The following is a 20,729-nucleotide window of genomic DNA, read 5'->3' as shown; positions in this document are numbered from 1 at the left end:
AGCCCATGTTATGATACTGATAAAAGCATGACATTTAAGTTCTTGTGCCCAAAAACATCTGCCTGAGGACTCTCACTGTCTAACTCCAGCTTTGTAAATGCAGCTGTTCCTTTTGAGTGATATTATGGCTACATTAGTTATTATCTGCAGCTGTCAAGAACAACCATCCTCACCTAATTTTCAGGGGCTTTGGTTCAGGTTTGTACTTCATTAAGTGTCTGCAGTTGCACGTCCATAAGCCCTTGTGTGTGTGAGTGAACCTGCATTTTGATGCTGCAGATGGGAATGGTGGTGTGTGTGTGCGTCAGTGATTCTGCATGAGTCTGTCTGTGATGTCTGCATTGTGGAGAACATGTCGGTGTGTCTGTGTCCGTGTGCCTGTGGGTGGCAGAGCACATGAGTGTCGCTGACGTACGGAGTAGATTCTGCTGCATGGAGTCGGACCGGTACACACTGACGGTGCTCTTCTTAAAGACGTTCTTCAGGAGTTGGGCTCTCTCGGTCAAACTACAGGGAAGGACACAAATAGAAACAGACACAGACATCATTATGCGCATAATGGGAGTCTCTTTTCTCTTCCCACAGAAGAGCGATCAAATTAAAGACAAACTTCCTGCTGGACAGATGTGTCTCCAGTGAGGGGTTGAGGAGACCGAATGAGACCGGGGCCGGGAGAGCAGCCAGTAGGATCATTTACACTTGGAGGTGATCCCTGCTGATCCACTGTTTTTGCTTGTTCGGTTTGATTATGAATTCACGAGGAATGGCCCTCACCTCTTCCCATGCACCACAGCTCCTGGATCTTTGGACAGCGCCTCCAACTCCTGCACCTCATCAACCAGGGTCTTAAAGCACAACCTTTTAATACTGAGGAAAAATTAACACAAAGAGTCAAAACTGTGAGAAAGATGGAAGGAAACCCAACCTTCAGCATGCCAGTTGATACCAAGCATGAATAGTAAGCATTTTGAATAATCCATTAATGCTTTTAACACTTTATACATGACAAAAAACTGTTAGGCTTAAAGGGATAGTTCACCCACAAATTAAAATTAGCCCATGATTTACTCACCCTCAAGTCATCCTAGGTGTATACGACATTCTTCTTTCAGACGAATAAAATCTGAGTTATTTTAAAAAGTCCTGGCTCTTCCGAGATTTATAATGGCAGGGATTGTTGCTCTGTTTTTGAAGTCCATTAAAATGCATCTGTCCGTCAAATAACATGCTCCACACGGCCCTGGGAGGTTAATAAAGGCCTTCTGTAGCAAATCGATGCGTTTGTGTAAGAAAAATTTCCATATTTAAAACTTTATAAAGTAAAGTTTCGGCCGATCGCCTTCCGTATTCAATTTATGGAAAAAGTATTGAAAGTGCCTCTGCGGTTCAAAAGGCTAACGCTACCAGTAACGCTCGTTAGACGTTGTACGCATTTTGAACTCCGAGAAGGCACTTTCAACACTTTTCCTTCGGAAGGCAATCGGCCGGAACCTTACGTTATAAAGTTTAAAATATGGATATTTTACTTACACAAACACATTGATTCGCTTCAGAAGGCCTTTATTAACCCCCCAGAGCCGTGTGGAGCACGTTATTTGAAGTACAGATGCATTTTTTATGGACTTCAAAAACAGAGCAACAATCCCTGCTATTATAAAGCTCGGATTAGCCAGGACTTTTTAATATAACTCCGATTTTACTCATCTGAAAGACGAATGTCATATACACCTAGGATGACTTTAGGTAAAACTTTTTAGTAAATCATGGGCTAATTTTCATTTTTGGGTGAACGATCCCTTTAAAGGAACTCTTCACTTTTTTTGAAAATAGGCTCATATTAGAGTTAAACAGTTGAGTTTTACCGTTTTCAAATCCATTCAGCCGATCTCCAGGTCTGGCGGTAGCACTTTTAGCATAGCTTAGCATAGATCATTGAATCTGATTAGACCGTTAGCATCTTGCTCAAAAATGACCAAAGAGTTTCGATATATTTCCTATTTAAAACTTGACTCTTCTGTGGTTACATCGTGTACTAAGACCGACGGAAAATGAAAAGTTGTGATTTTCTAGGCCGATATGGCTAGGAACTATACCCTCATTCCTGCATAATAATCAAGGAACTTTTTGCCGTACCATGAGTGCAGCGGCGCAATGATTACACAGCGCATGAAAATAGTCCCCAGCACACTCCCTGTGTAAGCAGGTTGTCAAGTTAGTTATGCAGACGAAAGTAAGCCTATTTTCATGCGCTGTGTAATATCATTGCGCCGCTGCACTCATGGTACGGCACAACGTTCCTTGATTATTAAGCAGGAATTAGAGAACAGTTCGTAATAAATCTGCCTGGAAAATCACAACCTTTCATTTTCTGTCGGTCTTAGTACACGATGTAACCACAGAAGAGTCAAGTTTCAAAAAGGAGAAATATCGAAACTCTTTGGTCATTTTTGAGCGAGATGCTAACGGTCTAATCAGATTCAATGATCTATGCTAAGCTATGCTAAAAGTGCTCCCGCCAGACCCGGAGATCGGCTGAATGGATTCAAAAACGGTAAAACTCAACTGTTTAACTCTAGGGGAGCTGGAAAATGATGTTCCTTTAAAAACAACCTCTGGTGACCACATAGACCTTATGCGCCAGAGAAACAAGCGTAAAGACATCTTTACAGAACTTGCGTTTTTGCGGTAGCTCTGCATATTTCAAAAGCATCGCTGTCTAAGAGTAATTAGCTGGTGAAGTGGATTTACTTATGGTAGAGTTAACGAAAGTTATCATAAGCGTTGTAATGTTTGAAGCAGATGTCATAACAAATGTCAGCAGACCGGGAAGATTATAAAACAAGCAGTTCATTCAAAATGACATAAGATCTTACCTTGCTGTGGAAATATAAACCGGAAGACAGAACACAACGAGCGCAGCGCTGAAAAGGGGCTGGGCTACATAAGGTCTATAGGAAGATAAGTTAAGGGTTGCATGGCTGGTACTGAAGAAACTCAACTTACACTTTGTAGGCCACATCAAACACCAGAGAGGTGATGGGAATAAAGATCAGGCCCATCCAGAACAATCCTGAACTGAACATCATGTCCGCCTGGAAAACACACACACATGAGAAAGAGCATCAAAGAGAATCTGTCACTGATTTCTAAACTTAAAACTATTTAGCTGGACTCTCACAACATCAGTACTACAAAGAGCTTAGCTTTCAACCACCAATCTGCCCAAAATTATTATGTAATCTAGCTAAGGGGTGTTGGAATGTGAACTCATCCTGGTACATTTTAAAAGTGTGTGTGACAGATGAGAAGCCAGACAGACAAGAAAAGAGGAATGAGATGAGAGTCAGCTAGAGTACTGATCTCAACTGTTAACTGCTAATGGTACTACCCAGATCACCTTTCTAAAACCCTGCTCCCAAATGATGACCTGACCTGTCAGAATGCCTCATGATACATGGGAGGCAGTGGAGAAAGACGTCGCAAAAACACAAAAAAAAAAAACGGACAAGAATTTTTTGCATGTCAACGTAAACGTTTATAAAAACCAAGAAACAAACAACAATACCAAAAGTTTGAGGTCAGCATGATTTAAACATTTTTGTTTAGTACTTTTATTCAGCAAGAACTCATTAAATTGATCAAAAGTAAAAGTAAATACAGTTATAATGTTACAAAATATTTCTATTTAAAACAAATGCTGTTCAAAGAATCAAAAAATATTTTTATTATAATATTTATATAATTCCATATAAAACCCTATGTTATAGAAGCGAGTTGATAGCAGAAATACTAAATATAATTAAGCATTTTAGTCTAAATAAGGGGGTGGGGGAATACATATTCCTTCATTCTCCCCTTTGTGTGTGGGTGTGTGACAATATGAAATGCATATAAGTAAATCTAAAGGAATACTAACCCCTGAAGTCACTGCATAGATACCAACACAAATAGCTCAAAGTGCCAAATGTTTCTGTAAAAGTATTTTAACCTGGTCTGAAATTAAGCTGTAAGAAAAAAAAAAAAGTGTCATATTTTAAAAACGGATGAACTCAGGTATGCATAAACAGCACTATCTGTTATCACAGTCAAGATAACCGGATGTTACCATCATAACTCTTAGAAAGCACCGCATGGTACTAAGTGCAAAACTCAGACAAATAAGTCTTCATTACTTGAATCAGTTCATATCTGGAGCAGGATAAATTTCCAGAAAATTCCAAATTGGAACAGAATAAACTCGTTATCTCAAAAATTTCCACAACCAAAGCAAATGATTCCTAAACGAGAGCCAGAGCAAGGCCAGCATCAGAAGACCCATCTGCCAAAATATACCCATGAATTAAATAAACAAGCAGCGAAGAGATTCATCGGTCTTGGACTGGGTGATACTGAGAAGATCAGTGAGGTAATGATATTAAGGTCTTCAAAGACATCAATCTCTCCGATAATTATAACAGTTTCTGCGTAGGTGTGTCTTTTCATTGTAAAACATCTTAAATCATAACAGACACTTTCAAAACCGAACAGTGTGAAAGCTAGTGAGGAAGCAAGGAAATTGGAGAGAGAGAGAGAAAGAGAAAAGGAGAGAGAGAGTAAAAGAAAGGGTTCTCTGTGGTTCCACAGGGTGTGATTCACAAGGGATATTCCGGTGTAGGCTAGTGGGGTGTGAGATGCAGTCATCTGCGCTTATCCTGTTTGCTTTGGCCCAGCTGTGTTGAAAATACCTGTCATTAAATGTCAAAGAGCACCGATCCGCCCCCTTGCAATGCTATTCAACATACATACTTGCGCCACTTGTCTAAACTCGGCGCTCCAAAACAAATCATCTTCCTGTAATCTACACCAGTAAAGGCCCCAGCACAAAGCCGAGAGGCACACCTGCCTGCAGCAATCTACCAAAGGTTTCAGGTGTTCCCAAATTAGCTAATCTACTCACCATTACAGGAAAATAGACTTTGATGTCTAACAAAACATCAGCGTCAGGAAATCTCAAATGACCGGAAATCAAAATGGCTTCCTCCACCCTACTAATGTCATCTTTGACCCTGAATGAAACAAGTGTTCTGTGTTGCCAAGAGGAATTAGAGAAAATTGTTCACGGGTGAAAAGATATTCATGTCGTGCTGAAATCCGAAATTCCCAGAGGTAACATGAAATTTTCTCTTTGATAATAGTAGTTTAATCATTTTCATTGGAGGCCAATGATTCGAACAATCAGACAAGACCTGAAGGGCTCAAAGATATTTAGTGCGAACAAAACCAACAGTTGTTAAATTGGAGTCAACTATAAGAGTACAATGTCAAACTTTATTCATGTTTTCCTGTAAGGGTTGTGTTATAAATACTCTTGAAAATCAACAAATGGAATCATTATACTATTTTTTTCAACATCATTTCTATGGAAAATTCTGGAACAAATACAATAAATCCAGCTGGTGCAGGCCACAGGCGTATTTTTAGGGCAGAATAATAAACCGCCGTGGCCTTGTCTCGGCTGGCAGTCAAGGGTGTCCACATCAACTATTTTGACAGGACATTGACTCCCTCTGTGTCTGCCAGACACATACTCAAACAAACATGCACACATCATGCAACTTAAAAAACAAACAAAAAACAACCCAGTTTGGTAAAAAAACAAGTTGGTAGCTGTGTTGTATCTGGTTTCTATCTGGCATTAGCAAGCCACCATGTTAAACATTGGTGGGACTTTGTTTTTAGCTGGTCCAAGCTAGTAGACCATCTAGGACCAACAACAAATCAAATGCTTGTAATGAATCAATTACTCTGTCAGAAGTACACACTAACGGACCATTTCAAATCTTCAATCAGGTCTTTCAAAACCTGAAAGCAAACGTTGACAGATTCTATTAGCGCTTAAAACAGGCAAACTGAGTCTGGGTGTTTATCATTCAATCCCACGTGGTGACTTCCTCTGGTGATTGACAGGATGGATTAACTATGCCTGGATGCACTAATCAGTGGTGCTGTGAAACAGCAGAGTTTGGCTGCTCATGCCTGCCAGTGATAATGTTGGCCAAAGAATGTTAATACCACCCATTGTGATGGTAAATATGAGATGAGAACAATTCAGACATGGTCATTCACCCTCAGCCTGGCCCTTTGGCTTTAGGGACTAAACACTAACGCCTGAGCCAAGCCGATTTTATCCACGTTCACACAGTCATGTGCAAGAATAATACAGAATGTTTCGCCTTTTCTCCCAAAATCTAAATATTCCACTTGCAATTAATTCAAAAATGCTTTTAATATAAGCCAAGTCAGTGTATATAAACAACCGAGCTGCAAATGTTCTAGCAATATTCCTTTGGACAGTTTGTGGTTTTGAATGTGTAGAGCAAAGATATTCAAAGTCCCACTGGACCAGATGGTGAAATACACAACTAGATTCCCATCTAAATGTTTGTTGTATTTGAAAGAGAGAAAGAGAAAAAGAGGAAGAAGAAAAGAAAGAAAGAGACATTTAATTAACAGGGCCTGCACACACACACACACACACACACACACACACACACACACACACACACACACACACACACACACACACACACACACACACACACACACACACACACACACACACACACACACACACACACACACACACACACACACACACACACACACACACACACACACACACACACACACACACACACACACACACACACACACACACACACACACACACACACACACACACACACACACACACACACACACACACACACACACACACACACACACACACACACACACACACACACACACACACACACACACACGTTTTATGGGGACTTTTCATAGACATAAATATTTTTATACTATACAAACTGTATATTCCATCCCCTGACCCTAAACCTACCCATCACAGAAAACTTTTTTTCCATAAAAAAACAAAAACAAAAAAACAACTCTATGTTTTATTAGCCATTTTCCTCACGGGGAACAAAAAACTAAAATGTCCCCACAAGGTCAAAAATGGGTTTTACCATCTTCGCAGGGACATTTGGTCCTAACAACATAACAAAAGAAAAAGAAACACACACACACACACAAACCTAGGATTTTAAAATCTAATTTAAACCTGGAACTAAACAGCCTCATCTAGGACTTTGAAAACGTAAAAGCAATTTATGACATAAAAGGATAAGACATATTTACTATTTCTAGGTCTCTAATCAAATAAGCAAATCTGTGGCATTGATCATGTGAACTCCTTTGAAGAGTCAGATATTCTTACTTCCATTGTATCATAAGATGCTGTTTGGATCATATCAAATCATGCTGGAAAAAATTATCAAATTTCATTTTAAATATTATTGTGGAGTTCATGCATCTTGAGTGCCACTGTTATTAAAGCAACAGAGAGACAAACCAAATAAGACATTCTGAAATGCAATAATATAATATAATTAATATAAAATAATATAATATAATATAATATAATATAATATAATATAATATAATAAATATAATATAATATAATATAATATAATATAATATAATATAATATAATATAATATAATATAATATAATATAATATAATATAATATAATATAATATAATATAAAATATAATATACTATAATTAATATCAAATATAATATAATTCCATAATGAAAAAGTATTTAAATTAGGGCTAAATTCAGAATAAAATGAATAAAAATGTGCATCTAAAAAACAGTAGCTTCTCATCAGACTTTTGGGCCCCACTAAACATAATGAACTAAAATATTTGACTAAGATGTCAGACAGGAATTGCCTGACAAGTTCTGTTTAACAAAGTTTGAAATAGAGCAGATCGGCTCACACACACATACACAGTTTCCAGTAAGCAGTGTAACAAGAGCAGCAGTAGGTTTATCTGCGGATAGGGAGAGTGAGGCTCTAAAGGTGAAATCTTGTACATCAAAGAGAGTGGAACAAGATGAATGGCCTGTCTCACACAGATACCAGGTGCACTTGAATAAAACAGACCCGTCCTCTGCATTCAATGGAAGAATAGAGAGGAATGCGCCACAGAACACCTTCAATGCAGCTACATCTAACCGTTACATCACATCTCTGACATCTAAAGATCTTTTATGCATCGTTGTAGGGCTTGTTTTATCCTCTGGGACTTTCTTTAAAGTGTTATCTAAATCCTACATGCCTTTGGACGCAGGATGTGATGCGCATCTGTTTAGAGGTTCATTCATGACTGGCTGGACGTGTGTGTTTTCAACAGGTGTGTGAAATGAGTAGAGCTTTGTAATGGCAGGCGAGGTGATAGTAGGGTATCTTGAGTGGGACATGGTGTGTTAAGACTGTCTGAACTACGTCTATATCAAAAGTATATTATTAACGCTCATTATTTGAGGATGTAGAGCAACTCGATTTTACTAAACTGGGTGTCATGATGTCATGAATTATGCAAAAAAACATGTCCCACGCTTTCAAGGGTTCTCTCGTTCTCTAGGCTGCACTTGGTTCATTTAAGAGATTTCGGAGCAGATCTCAAAGGTCTGTGGTTTGGTTGTCTTATAACATAAACCCAAGGTTTACTTGGTCACATTTTTGTGAAACTACAAATTAAAAAAATGTAGCAGTTACAGGTTACAATAAAAAAGCTATGACAACTCCACTGGGATGCAAAAAAAAAAAAGTTTTTGGTATGCAATCATGTGATCTACTATAGGCGACACAGGCCATAAAACTAAAATAGTCAACTAGTAGTCATTTTTGAAAATTGTTGACTGCTCAAGTAAGCGCTACTTAAATATGCATTACTAAACTTTTCTCAGTACTCCAAAGCATCCAAACTACAATGGTACTCTGATTGTAATCAGGGCTTGACATTAACTTATTTGCTAACCAGCCACTGTGGCTAGTGGTTTTCAAAAGTTAGTATCCACTCAGCATTTTCACTGGCCACAATTGTACTGCTTTTATATGATTAAAGTTGACTTTGGCATTTTGAGTCATTGTACTTGATTTAGAAGATTTAAAACCCTTTCAAACTTTCAATGCAGAGTGACCACCCAAATCAAGACTACAGTGTATATCAGCTGGTGTGCAGGTGGGCAAGGGGTGGGCAATATGGCTAATATGAGACATTTTATATAGAGTTATTTTTGTCAGGCTATATAAAAGAACAAAGAAGCAAATTACAAAAACAATAGTACATTTCTCTAAAAAAAAGATAGATACAGTAGGTTTATTTAATATGTATACATTTATTTAACACCTGTAGTTGTTTGATTAATCATGATACGGATCGTGTGTCAAACCGCCAAAATCACATGACTTTGACGATCCAAACCGCTGAATCGGCTCACTGATTCATAACGCTTCGAAGCTTCATGATGCAGTGTTTTGAAATCTGTCATCACTATACAAGTCGTTATTTAGGTTTTTTTTGCGCACAAAAACTATTCTCGTCGCTTCATAAAATTGTTGTAGAACCACTGTAGTGAGATGGACTTTGTAACGACGTCTTTAGTACCTTTTAAGGGTCTTGAGAGTGTACTGTGCATTGTGCCAATGGAGGCCTTTGAGCCATCGGATTTCAACTAAAATATCTTCATTTGTGTTCCAAAGATGAACGGAGGTCTTACGGGTGTCGAACGACATGAGGGTAAGTAATTAAATGACAGGATTTTCATTTTTGGGTGAACTAACCTTTTAATTACATTGTAACGAGTATGAATACAGTGTGGGCCCTTTAAGAGTGCATGCTCCCTGTTGAACTGCCTGGGTTTTGTGTGTGTGCGCCCTGCGCCTCGAGCACCCATGTGTGCGGATTATTTTCTGTTGCTAGCATTTAGTTATTTTGTTTTATTAAGTAATGCTGTGGACGGAATGGAGTTTGTGACGCACTCGTGCGAGTTTTGCAGGGAATAAAGTGTGAGCTGTTTAATGTCGATCACCTCCGTGTTGGCATCAACTCCAGTTATGTTAAGTGAGCTATCCCTATTTTAATTCGTACACAACGCGTTACAACGTAATATTCTGACACATATCCAGTTATTACCCACCTGTTTACGTACACTTAAGCCATAACTGACTGTATTCATGCGAGATACTCCACACGACGGAAATTTTGAACTGATCACGCGTGCGACAGAGAGAGAGCGCGCACGTGAGAGAGCTTCTGTTGGGTGTCATTCAGCGCGATTCTGCCTATCCCGCCTTCACTAACTGCAAGTTAATCGATAAAGAATTGTAATTGAATTGTAATATTTTGTGATACAACAGTCTTGGCATTTAATTTGGCTGTAGGCTGAAATTATATTCAACCCGCCAAAGTGGCAAGTGGGAGTGGCTGCCTTACCCGCCACAGCTGAAATCTACCCACATTTGGCGGGTGTTAATGTCAAGCCCTGATTGTAATGGTAAGATTTTTTTTAAAGAAATGAATACATTAATTCAGCTAGGATGCATTAAAATAATCAAAAGTGACAGTAGACACATTTATAATGTTACAAACAAAAGTTTCAAATAAATTCTGTTCTTTTGAACTGTTTATTCATCAAAGAATCCTATAAAAAAGAATGACAGTTTACACAAAAATATTAAGCAGCACTGATAATAATACAAACAAATGTTTTTTGAGCACCAAATTAGTATATTATATTAATTTCTGAAGGATCATGTAACATTGAAGACTGGAGTAATGATGCTGAAAATTCAGCTTTGCATCAAATGAATAAATTACATTTTTAAACGAATTCAAATAGAAGACATTTATTTTAAACTATACAAATATTTCACAGCTTACTGTCTTTTGTATTTTTGGTAATAAAATACAGCCTTGGTGATAAGAAACTTCTTTTCTTCTTTTTTTTTTTAAACATTGAAAAATTCCTATTGACCCCACATTTTTGAATGGTACTATACCATAATACTTGATTCATATACCATAGGATTTTTTTCCAAGGCACTTCAAAACAATACCTTGCTACATCTCCAAATAATGGTTAGTTTAGTGCGATAATTCTGTAAGTGTGATATGTTTCTTCTCACTTTAGTTTAACCACACAATTGCGCTCGCATCCGCACCAAAAAAAAAGAAAAAAGAAAGAAAGATCGCCTGAACGTGGTGGTCTTGGCCAGATTGCAAAAAAACTCTGGAGCGGTTCTTTGAGGTGGGAAAGCGATCTGACCCAACGGACCAATGAACCAAGCAGTATCATAATTTATAACGACAAATGTGTAACATAAAAAGCAGCAGTGTCTGATTCTGTGAGCGGGTGAGCACATTAGTTATTGCAGTTGAAAACCAAAGAGTCCCTCTTTATCTTAATTTTGTATAATTGCTCTTCTTCATGCATTGCAAGAATGCGGTCCCAGCGAAGCCTTGCTTCTCTCTTTAACTGCATTATATAGGTTTTAAATAATTCGGCAAGGATGGCTACATTCGTCTAGTGTCTGTCGACAGTTACAAATAAGCCACAAAAAGCTTGTGGAGCGAACTTGTGAATCATCTTGATGGATGACGCAGAGGAAACTCTGACCAATAAGAGGACAGTTCTACTCGTATGTGACTACCATAAACACATTTTGGTATGCTTTGAAATGCTGCCTTGTGAAAGCAAACCGAACCAATAAGAAAATGCAACATTGTAACAAATTAAGTCCCTGTTTCGGAACAAAGCAAACGATCTACAAAGTCTGAAAACCCCCTTAGTCTTTCTCCTCAGCCCTTCAGGCAGCTGTGGCAGCAGTCAGAGATGGCTGTGAGGTGGCCAAGAGTTCAGGTGTGTTCAGGTGCGCCCTCTCTCAGGTGTCCCTCGTGCTCTGGTGTAATGCTGTTGCTATGGTTCCCCTCGGCATCGAGTTACCCTGAGCCTCTGGGGTCTGATCTACTCTACTACCCTACATGTAGAGGGAATGAGCTGATAAAAGAGCCCACTTGACTGGCCATTCAGGACACACACGTGAGAGGAAGAGGCTACTGTTTCACAATGCCAGATGCTGGGATTAAAAACCTCAGATGCTATCGAGAGTATTTAGACAACGGTAACAATGTGTGCGAACAGAGCGCTCTCATATTGATGTCCAGATGGTATATAAATAAATAAAATAGCGAAAATAAATTAAAACCATACCAAACTATTATAAACACACAAGTGTTTTGTCTGGATTCCAGGACTGCTCCACTCTTTTCTCACATAAGCAGATGTAGATGTTTTCATACTGCTCTTCCTCACAGGTGACACAAATAGGGCCTATTAGGCCCCATTAGGAGATTATGAGGTGAGAAAAGAGCCGAGACCTATGGTGCCCCGAGGCCTTACGGAGGTGTAGAGTTTCAAGCCCCCTGCTCACCCTAATGAACACACACAAACTCTTAATGCTCAGATTATGGCACAGATAGTGTAGAGCCCCAGGCCAGAGAGAGGGTGGTCTGTGCGTGTTTTATATCACCTGACACATCCAAGAGCCCCAAGGGGCGAGGATGGGCTGTGTGTGTGTTTTTTTAGTTTAGCCATGTTTTGGGGACAAAATTGCTAAAAAAAAGGGGCGGGGGGGTTTTGGGGATGGAGCTGTTCATAAATTAAACAAATTACTAAATCCAAATTCTTTATAGTCAAATTATGTTATAAATTATATTATTTAATCTAGTCCACCAATACAGATTTATTTGTTAGATTTAAAGTATTGAGATTGGCAGGATAAAATGTTAAAATCTGTCCGTTTCTAAACTTGCAGTGTTTTTTTGTGTGACAAAAATGCTGTAAATGTATCCCAAAAATCAGCAAAAACTCACTAATTGTCATTGCGGGACATACATAAACATATATTCATTACCAGTTTTTTACATTTGTTGCTTCTTATGCTCACAAGGTTGCATTTATTTGAGCAAAAACCCAGTAAAACAGCAATATTGTGAAATATTAACATATTTAAACTGTTTTCTATTTGAATTTTTTTTTATTAACACTTTATTTTACAGTGTCCTTGTTGCACGTTACATGTACTTATATAGTAATAACAGTATATTATGCATAATTACATGCAACTAACCCTCAACCAAACCCTAATCCTATTACTCACACAATTCCTCTAATATGCTGATTTGGTGCTCAAGAAACATTTCTTATTATCGATTTTGAAAACAGCAGTGATAGTTAATATTTTTGTGGAAACCTTTATAAATTTTTTCCGGTATTCTTAGATGAAATCTTTTAGGAGTAGGTTTTTTCAGAGTTTTTGTTGTTGCTTATACTGTAATGTACGGTCTTACCTCTCCTGACATATCCGGGGCAAGAGGAATCAGAGGCCACAAAGAGGAGTAGATGCCAAAGAAGACTACCCACAATCCAATGCTGCCCCAGATGGCAATGTGGCTGAACTAGAAGCCAGAAAAGATTAGAGAAAACACACAGTGAGTTAGGAGACATCATTCTGCTCATAATGATGAAAGCCTGACACTCAAACAGCACAAAACCTCATCTGAGTGATGCATTATAATTTTAGACGAGTAACATACATAACAACCCATAACACCCATGAATTTTACATGAACACATGCTAAATCACATGTGTGCACATATGGGAGCAAGTTACACCCATGTGTTTTTGTTTAAATCACATGCTCATCAAGCATTTGAGGCTTGAAATTTGCACATGTGAAACATTGGAACCACATGTAAATGTTCCAAAACCACACAAACATCATGTGATTTTGTGAAAATTACACTTGCAAAATACAGTGCAGTGAAACGGACCTTTTCTCATCTGAATTGTGCACATTTTTGACATGCATGTGGTTAAAAAGGTGCATGAAAATTCAGCATGCAAATACTGTATTACAATGACATCATCGCTGTTGATTACATTCTAAATGCAAAAGTTTTTGCCTTGCAAGCACTGTAACAATAGTAATACAATATCTAATAGTAATACAATTCCAGCACTGCACTATAATTGCTCATCTGAATAAAGGCTTTGATTAGTGATGCAACCATGACATCATCTTTGAATTCTCCGAATTTTTCCATGACATCAGCGGCAGAAGAAAAGGGTGAGTGAGAGGAGGGAGAAGGAGTGGAGGAGCGTGTTTCTACTGATAGAGGGACAATGACATGAAAGGAAATGGGAGGACACAGTGAAATGGGACAGAAAAGAGAGAGAGGGATGGAAAGAGTCATCCAAACGCTCACCATGGTCCAAGACGACGTCTCCAGCCCAGCCTTCAGACACACTGTGATCACAACAAACTGAGAGAGAGAGAGAAAGAGACAGGTTCTTATCTGAGTTTGCATATATACATAAACAGATTAGATTATAAAGACCTAAGACCTAATGAGAGACAGTCGGTTGACAGGAACTTCCAAACAGTTTCTGTTTGAAGTGGAGTTTGAATTAGAGAGCAGAACAACTTCATTTTCATTTCAGTGCATAAAAAGTTGGCAAAAAGGGAGTGAAAATCCTCAGTGCAGCCAGACTCAGCACAGAAGGAACATTTCACAGCAGGACAACCGGGACAAAGTGTCAGGCGACGGGCAGGACACAGAGGCGCTTTGTGAGGATCTGAGGGCCCAAATGCACTTACTGTATAAACCATGTTGCCTAAGAGGAGATAGTCTGGTGTCTTTCCATTTCCAAAGACGGTATCTGTGAGGAGAATCAACAAGAAAGCTTTTAGAGTGAAGGATCACATGCTAACACACATGCGTACATACACGGGTCAGTGGGACGGTGCTAGATAACTAGACTCCATTAAGATATTGAGATCTAATGCTCACGTTTAGAAGAAAAGAATACCAGAAAAAGACAGTTTACATAAAAGAAACCAGCCAAAAAGGAACTATGCAGGTGATGAATAACCAAAAATGCTAATTCATGCATTCTGACTTATTTTCACTGTTAAAGATTCTCATGCTAAAAATGCACACATCAACCATAGCGAGAGCAAAAGCGCTCATCCATCAACGCGCTTCGTTTGGGTTATGGAAGCCGAGAGATTTTTCAACAATGTCACCAAAGTGTGTTTTTAGAAACGGCAACCTCCTGCAGTTTCTCTTGAAGCCAATACGGAAGTAACTTAAACTGCAGTTCATGGACTGGCCACTAGGGACAGGCTCCAGAAGGGAGCAGAATCTCATTGAGCCCCATGTTCAAATGCCCAACTTTACAGCAGAAAAACAGCCTGCTTCAAATTTTGGTTTTGGTCTATACGGCTAATTTTGCCCTTCATTTGAGGGGGGTGAATTTTTCTTTATAACTCATTCGTTTACATTCTATAAAGCTTTAAAGTCCTGTATAATTAAGGGCGTGGCCACTTTGAGTGACAGGTGGATAGGCATTTATCTGCTGTCTGTTAGTCATCGCGTCACCTCAGCTCCACCCACGTCCCGCTTCTTTGCCCATTTTCTATTATCCGGGAGTGACGCGCTGACAAGATGGCAACAGCCAGCACGTCCCTACTTTGCGCTTCAAAACTGCTCTTCAGAATCCTATGGGTGACGTCACGGACACTAGGTCCATTTTTTTTTACAGTCTATAGTTTTTGTTCCCAGTTCCCAAAGAACCCAGCGTTAAGGGAACAGTACGCAGTTTGTTTTTCCGGGGCAGCAGTTGTGCGCATGTGTTTGTTTGTTTCCGGCAGGAGCTCTGCTTTTTTCGGAAAGAGTCGGTACAGCGTATCTATCTTTTATAAATATGACGAAAGAATTTTCGGAGATATGAAGGATGCGATACTACTCTATTGGTGCTCCAGATTAACATGAGATTGGCTGAAACTGTGTGTGTGCATGTTATATCCCCTTTAAATGCAGTCTCACTGCAAAAAATAAAATTTAGACAACTTTAAGTGCTTAAATACACACATAGGGTGAATTCAGGGTGATTGGGACACTTTTTCCAAGTCATCTCAATGGCAAAAAGTGTCCCAATCACACTGAAATCACCCTACAGGATTTTTACCACCTGCAACTATGATTTTGTTCTTATTAGAAGGACAAAATTAATAATTAAATCAAAAATATTATGCCACAAATGCTGTTGATGGAGTGTTTTTTTCTTTAATATTGGTTAGAATTTTTTTATCTTTTTTTTAATTTCTCAACAATGCTTTTACACCCATTTAGTAAAGTGTAGGTGAATTAAAATTGGCATAACCCACATGAGCACCACAGCTCCACATGTGGGTTATGCAAATTTTAATTCACTTACAATATTTGCAATTTCCACCTCTTTCTCCTCATTTCCCATCCTCAAAGTGGCAAAAAGCCAAAAAAGCTTTTATGCCAGTTTAATCTATACCAACAAGCTTGTAACAAATCCATCATTCTCACATGACACACCTGTGCTCTAATGGTCATGTGAATAAAAGGTAATGGTGGGTGTAAAAGGAGCTGATGACAGCCGTATACAGAAGTTTTAGAGAGGATCTCCCCAAATCATTGAGGATTAATTGACTGTAGCTTGGTTTTCTAAGTGTTCTAGAGGTTAGTTACTGGCTTGTGCTAACTGCTTTAGCAAACATCTCAGATTAAATGGTAAAGGTTGCTTAAAATCTGGGAAACCCATACACAAAAGTGCACACATGCCGGTGTGGTTTATTGCAGGAGTATTAGTCATTCTTTGATTGTAAGTGAGAGCGGATGATCCAAAACCATCAGCACTCTGGCACAGCCCAACACAATGGACACCACATGTGGATCAGGAAGGTATGTGTGTGTGTGTGTGTGTGTGTGTGTGTGTGGTGCTGACAGTCTGTCAGTCACGGAGAGTCTCCAGTGCTTTGTTTAAAGAGCAGGTCTGATTCTGACTGTGTGGTCCTGCAGTCAGCCAGATATTTTTGCTGACACACTCACAATTGGTTCACATACTTGACGCACTCATTTATACATGCTTACACTTACAAAGACATGTAAAGACCATAGAGCAATTTATTAAATTATACCAAAAAAATGAACGCAAGTATGAAAATTGGGTCATTATTTACGGTCAAGCTTTGAAATGATGAAAAAAAAAAGCACCATATATGTAGTTGCGAGCTACAATCCAAGTCTTTGAAACTGTATAAGAGGATGTGAATTTAAACACCAAAAATGTAAGTTAAATTGCAACATCTGTCCTAGCTCTCCATCGCACATTAACAAGAGAAATAGTGATTTGAGAGTCATTCTGTTGAGTTGAATCTTTAAAATGAACCAGTGGATCACTTTCACAAAACCAGTAAATCTGAATCATTTGTTCACAATCCAAACTTTAACACGCATCCTTGTTTGAAGCTTAACAGCCTCAGCCCTCAATCATGTTCATTACAGTATATTAAAAAAGTAATCTGAATATTTTTCAAAACCTCTACTTTTGGGTTTTAATGGAAGTCAGTCAGACAGGATAGGAACGACATAAGTTTTTAAACTTTCACTTCTGCATGAACTATTGCTTTAAATGAGTACGTGAATATGGAGAAAGAGCATATTTGTGTGTGTGTGTATAGGAGTGAATGATCTTGAGATATTCATGGTGGCCAATGAGAAGTAATTAAGCTGAAGCGAGAGTAGGCCAGTCTTTCACTATGACACCGACTGACCTCAAAAAACAAAACTAAAAGTAGTGTGAGATGTGTGTGTGCTTACCATGCTGGAAGGCCTTGAGGGGGAACCAGAAGAGGATGACTGAGTGAAACAGGCCGTTCAGACAATGAGCCCAGAAGACCTGCAACAGAGAGGAGGAGGGGAAAAAAGAGGCATGAGAAAGACGATGGCAACCCTAACCCTGTTAGTGACCCCTGACCTCGGGCCTTTGTGCGCTCTCAGCGCTAGGCTAAGTGGAAGGTTTGTCAGGCCTCCTTGCTCAATGGCTACCCCGCTGACAGACACTTTGTATATCCTGTGAGTGTGGAGAGACCAAGAAAGAGGGAGAGGAAGGCACGCCAACTATATGAGAGATGTCAGTAAGGGGTGTTTTTCCGCCGTCCCTTCTTTTTTCCCTGCAGTTGGTTGCCTCATCGAATTTCCCCAATCGTTCCTTTGTGAGTTACGAAAAAACCCCAAATCCTTCATGGATACTTTTAGTACAAACACAGACAAGTTTAAGAAATTAAGATGTATGAGTCTGTCGCTACAGTGCATGGTTATTTGGGAGCATGGAAAAACTATCGCTTACACAGGTACGACATGAAGTCTTTGAGTGTCCGCGTCTGTATACATGGGCGTGTGGACTTTGGATGTCCCATTTAAACAAATATCCTCCTCCAAAACCGCCTTGTTTTGAATTTACATTATGCAAAGACATGGCCAATCAAAACACTAATGGGCGATGTAGCATGAAACAGCCGTGAAATGAAATCAGGCCCGTCACAGGTCTAGTTTCCAAACCCTGTTTTTTCCCCCCCGGTGTTGCTCTTTTCACCTCTGCAAAGTCTGGGACTATTCACATCCAGAGACACAACAGAATATTCCCATACTTATAAAACATCATAATATTTGTGCTGTGAAACAGTCAACAGTATTAAAAGGCCGATTTCGTTTGAAAATTAATTCACTAAAAATACAAAAATAAAACAATTCTCCATATGAAAACATTTTTATTGTAATGAACCAAATTTGTTTGGTAGTGAGGTCCAATTTATGAATGAATTAATCCTTTTAACCGGTTATTTTTAACTTATTCATAATTGCTTAAAAAAAATATTTCACCAAACAATTTAATTGTCAACTTCTAAACTAACGTCCCCGCATTATTTCTATTAATAAGTACTTGTAAAAAACACTTTGTAACACTTTATTTTACAGTGTCATTGTTACATATTTTACATGTACTTACCATAGTAATAACAGCAAATTATGCATAATTACATGCAACTAACCCTCAACCAAACCCTTATCCTATAGTAAGTACATTTTGTTAATTAATATTACCCAATTCTTAAATATATAATTACACTGTAACAATGACACCTTAAAATAAAATGTAACCAAAAACTCATATAAATCAGTGTAAGGGAGAGGTAGCATTTAATAGAATATGTATTTATGTATTTTGCAACAAATGATAAATGAACAATGATGTTGACATATGGGAACTTTTACAAGTTACTTCCATTCAAAAATGTGGGATCTGTAAACCTCTTATGCTCACCAAGACTGCATTTATTTGATGAAAAATACAGTAAAAACAGTATTATTGTGAAATATTACATTTTAAAATAATCCTGTGATGGCAAAGCTGAATTTTCCAGTGGACACTTAAGTCTTCAGTGTCCCTAGCCTAGCAGAAAAGTACTGGTTGAAAATACTTTTTTTTCAAAATCTGTACGATAACACTCAGACACACCGTTTCTTTGCGCTAACACCAGTGTCACAAGTTTTTCCAAACCCACACAGTGTGGTGGCCATGAAATATCCTGAGGGGGATGGGATGAAGAGAAATTAAAGAAAAGGGAGAGAGTGAGAGAAAAGAGAAATACCCTGAGATTGTCTTGTTCTGTGTTGTTTCACAGAGGCCCCGTACGACCTCTTGGCCTCCATGCCCTGACCCTCTCACCTCCGCTATCGGCAAAGCAAAACAAAGCCCAGGGCTCCGGCCCTCAGACAGTCGGCTCATCCTACACCCACAAAACACACCACTGAAGGGCACTGTGGCACACCCCTCCTATTCTTGGGAATTAGTGGTGTTAGCCAAGGTCATACTTAAGTTACAGGGTTTGTTCAAATCCATAATTCTTAGGTATTAAAAATGTCCATCACCTATCCCTACCCAGTGATGTGACTTGAGATTTTCACATAGTAGGCAACAAAACATCAATGCGTGCACAAAATTTCCAGGCAATAAATGTCTATTGTCAACAAGGTTGTGATGCATGAAGCACAGCAAAGCAGTGTTCTGTCAACACGGACACATTTTCATGAACAATTTGTTGCAAAATCTTTGTGGAGAAAATCCAGGTTGCGTGGAATCACAATGACTGGATTTTGCCTGCAAAAATTCACAGAGCAACAGTAAATGTGACCGCACCTTTACACTGAAAGAGGGACTTGAGGATCAGGGGGTGGGTTTATTTTGACCTAGCAACCATCTGGAACATTCTAGCAACCACATTGTTCTAAAAAGCACTAAGAACACCTTAGCAACCACATAGCAATGCCCAGGCAACCATCCAAAACAAAACATGATCCAAGTACCATGTGGAACAACCTGTTCTCTCCCTCGCCCAGTACTTTACACACACGGTCCTGCAATGAATGCTAATGAAATCAATAAACGTTCATAATCATTTGTCACAGGGAGGCCCCAAAACTCCTCCGTTTCTAAGCAGGTTGCTAAGAATGTAGGTGTGAATGGCCGTCTGTCCTGCCTGAAGCAAAGCGCTGCGTTCTGTGTGACAGCTTAATTGCTTAAACTAGCATGAAAGGATAAACTTTATTTTGCGCCAACTATTGCCAGACGCTCTAATAAGCCTTCACCAACTATGTTGGGCTACAAATAAAGCCAGACGGGGACTAAATGAAAGGGAGAAAGAGGCAGAAGGAGGGAGGGATGGAGAACGCAGTGCGTTGAATGAGTGCAATTCCAGCCATCCTGGGGTCTACGAGGTGCTTTGCCGTTATTAGGGAGACTTTGGTAATTAAAAGTGAAAAGGGACACTGCGGGTAAAAACCTAAATATTTCACACCCTTTGTTCCTTCTCTCTCTGCTTCCACAGTTCACACAGCAGCAGAATACAGTTGTCAGTCCCGTATTCGAGTCCTTCATACGGATACATTCACA

General features: G+C 39.0%; 1 protein-coding gene across 5 annotated transcripts in view; it reads right to left on the bottom strand.

The window, feature by feature from the left end:
* Window positions 1–20,729, bottom strand: part of atp8a1 (ATPase phospholipid transporting 8A1) — a 166,080-nt gene that overhangs the window by 4,787 nt on the left and 140,564 nt on the right. For all 5 annotated transcript variants that reach the window (XM_079839789.1, XM_079839790.1, XM_079839792.1 and 2 more), the window contains 7 exons: window positions 17,597–17,675; window positions 14,560–14,621; window positions 14,168–14,224; window positions 13,249–13,356; window positions 3,004–3,092; window positions 775–867; window positions 416–507 (listed from right to left, as the gene is read on the bottom strand). In XM_079839789.1, the coding sequence (XP_079695915.1) occupies window positions 416–507; window positions 775–867; window positions 3,004–3,092; window positions 13,249–13,356; window positions 14,168–14,224; window positions 14,560–14,621; window positions 17,597–17,675 (580 nt within the window). The remainder of the gene's footprint in view (window positions 1–415; window positions 508–774; window positions 868–3,003; window positions 3,093–13,248; window positions 13,357–14,167; window positions 14,225–14,559; window positions 14,622–17,596; window positions 17,676–20,729) is intronic.

The sequence above is a fragment of the Gobio gobio genome (assembly GCF_949357685.1).
Source record: "Gobio gobio genome assembly, chromosome: 16".
Classification (NCBI taxonomy): domain Eukaryota; kingdom Metazoa; phylum Chordata; class Actinopteri; order Cypriniformes; family Gobionidae; genus Gobio; species Gobio gobio.
This window is presented reverse-complemented; position numbering and strand designations above follow the sequence as displayed.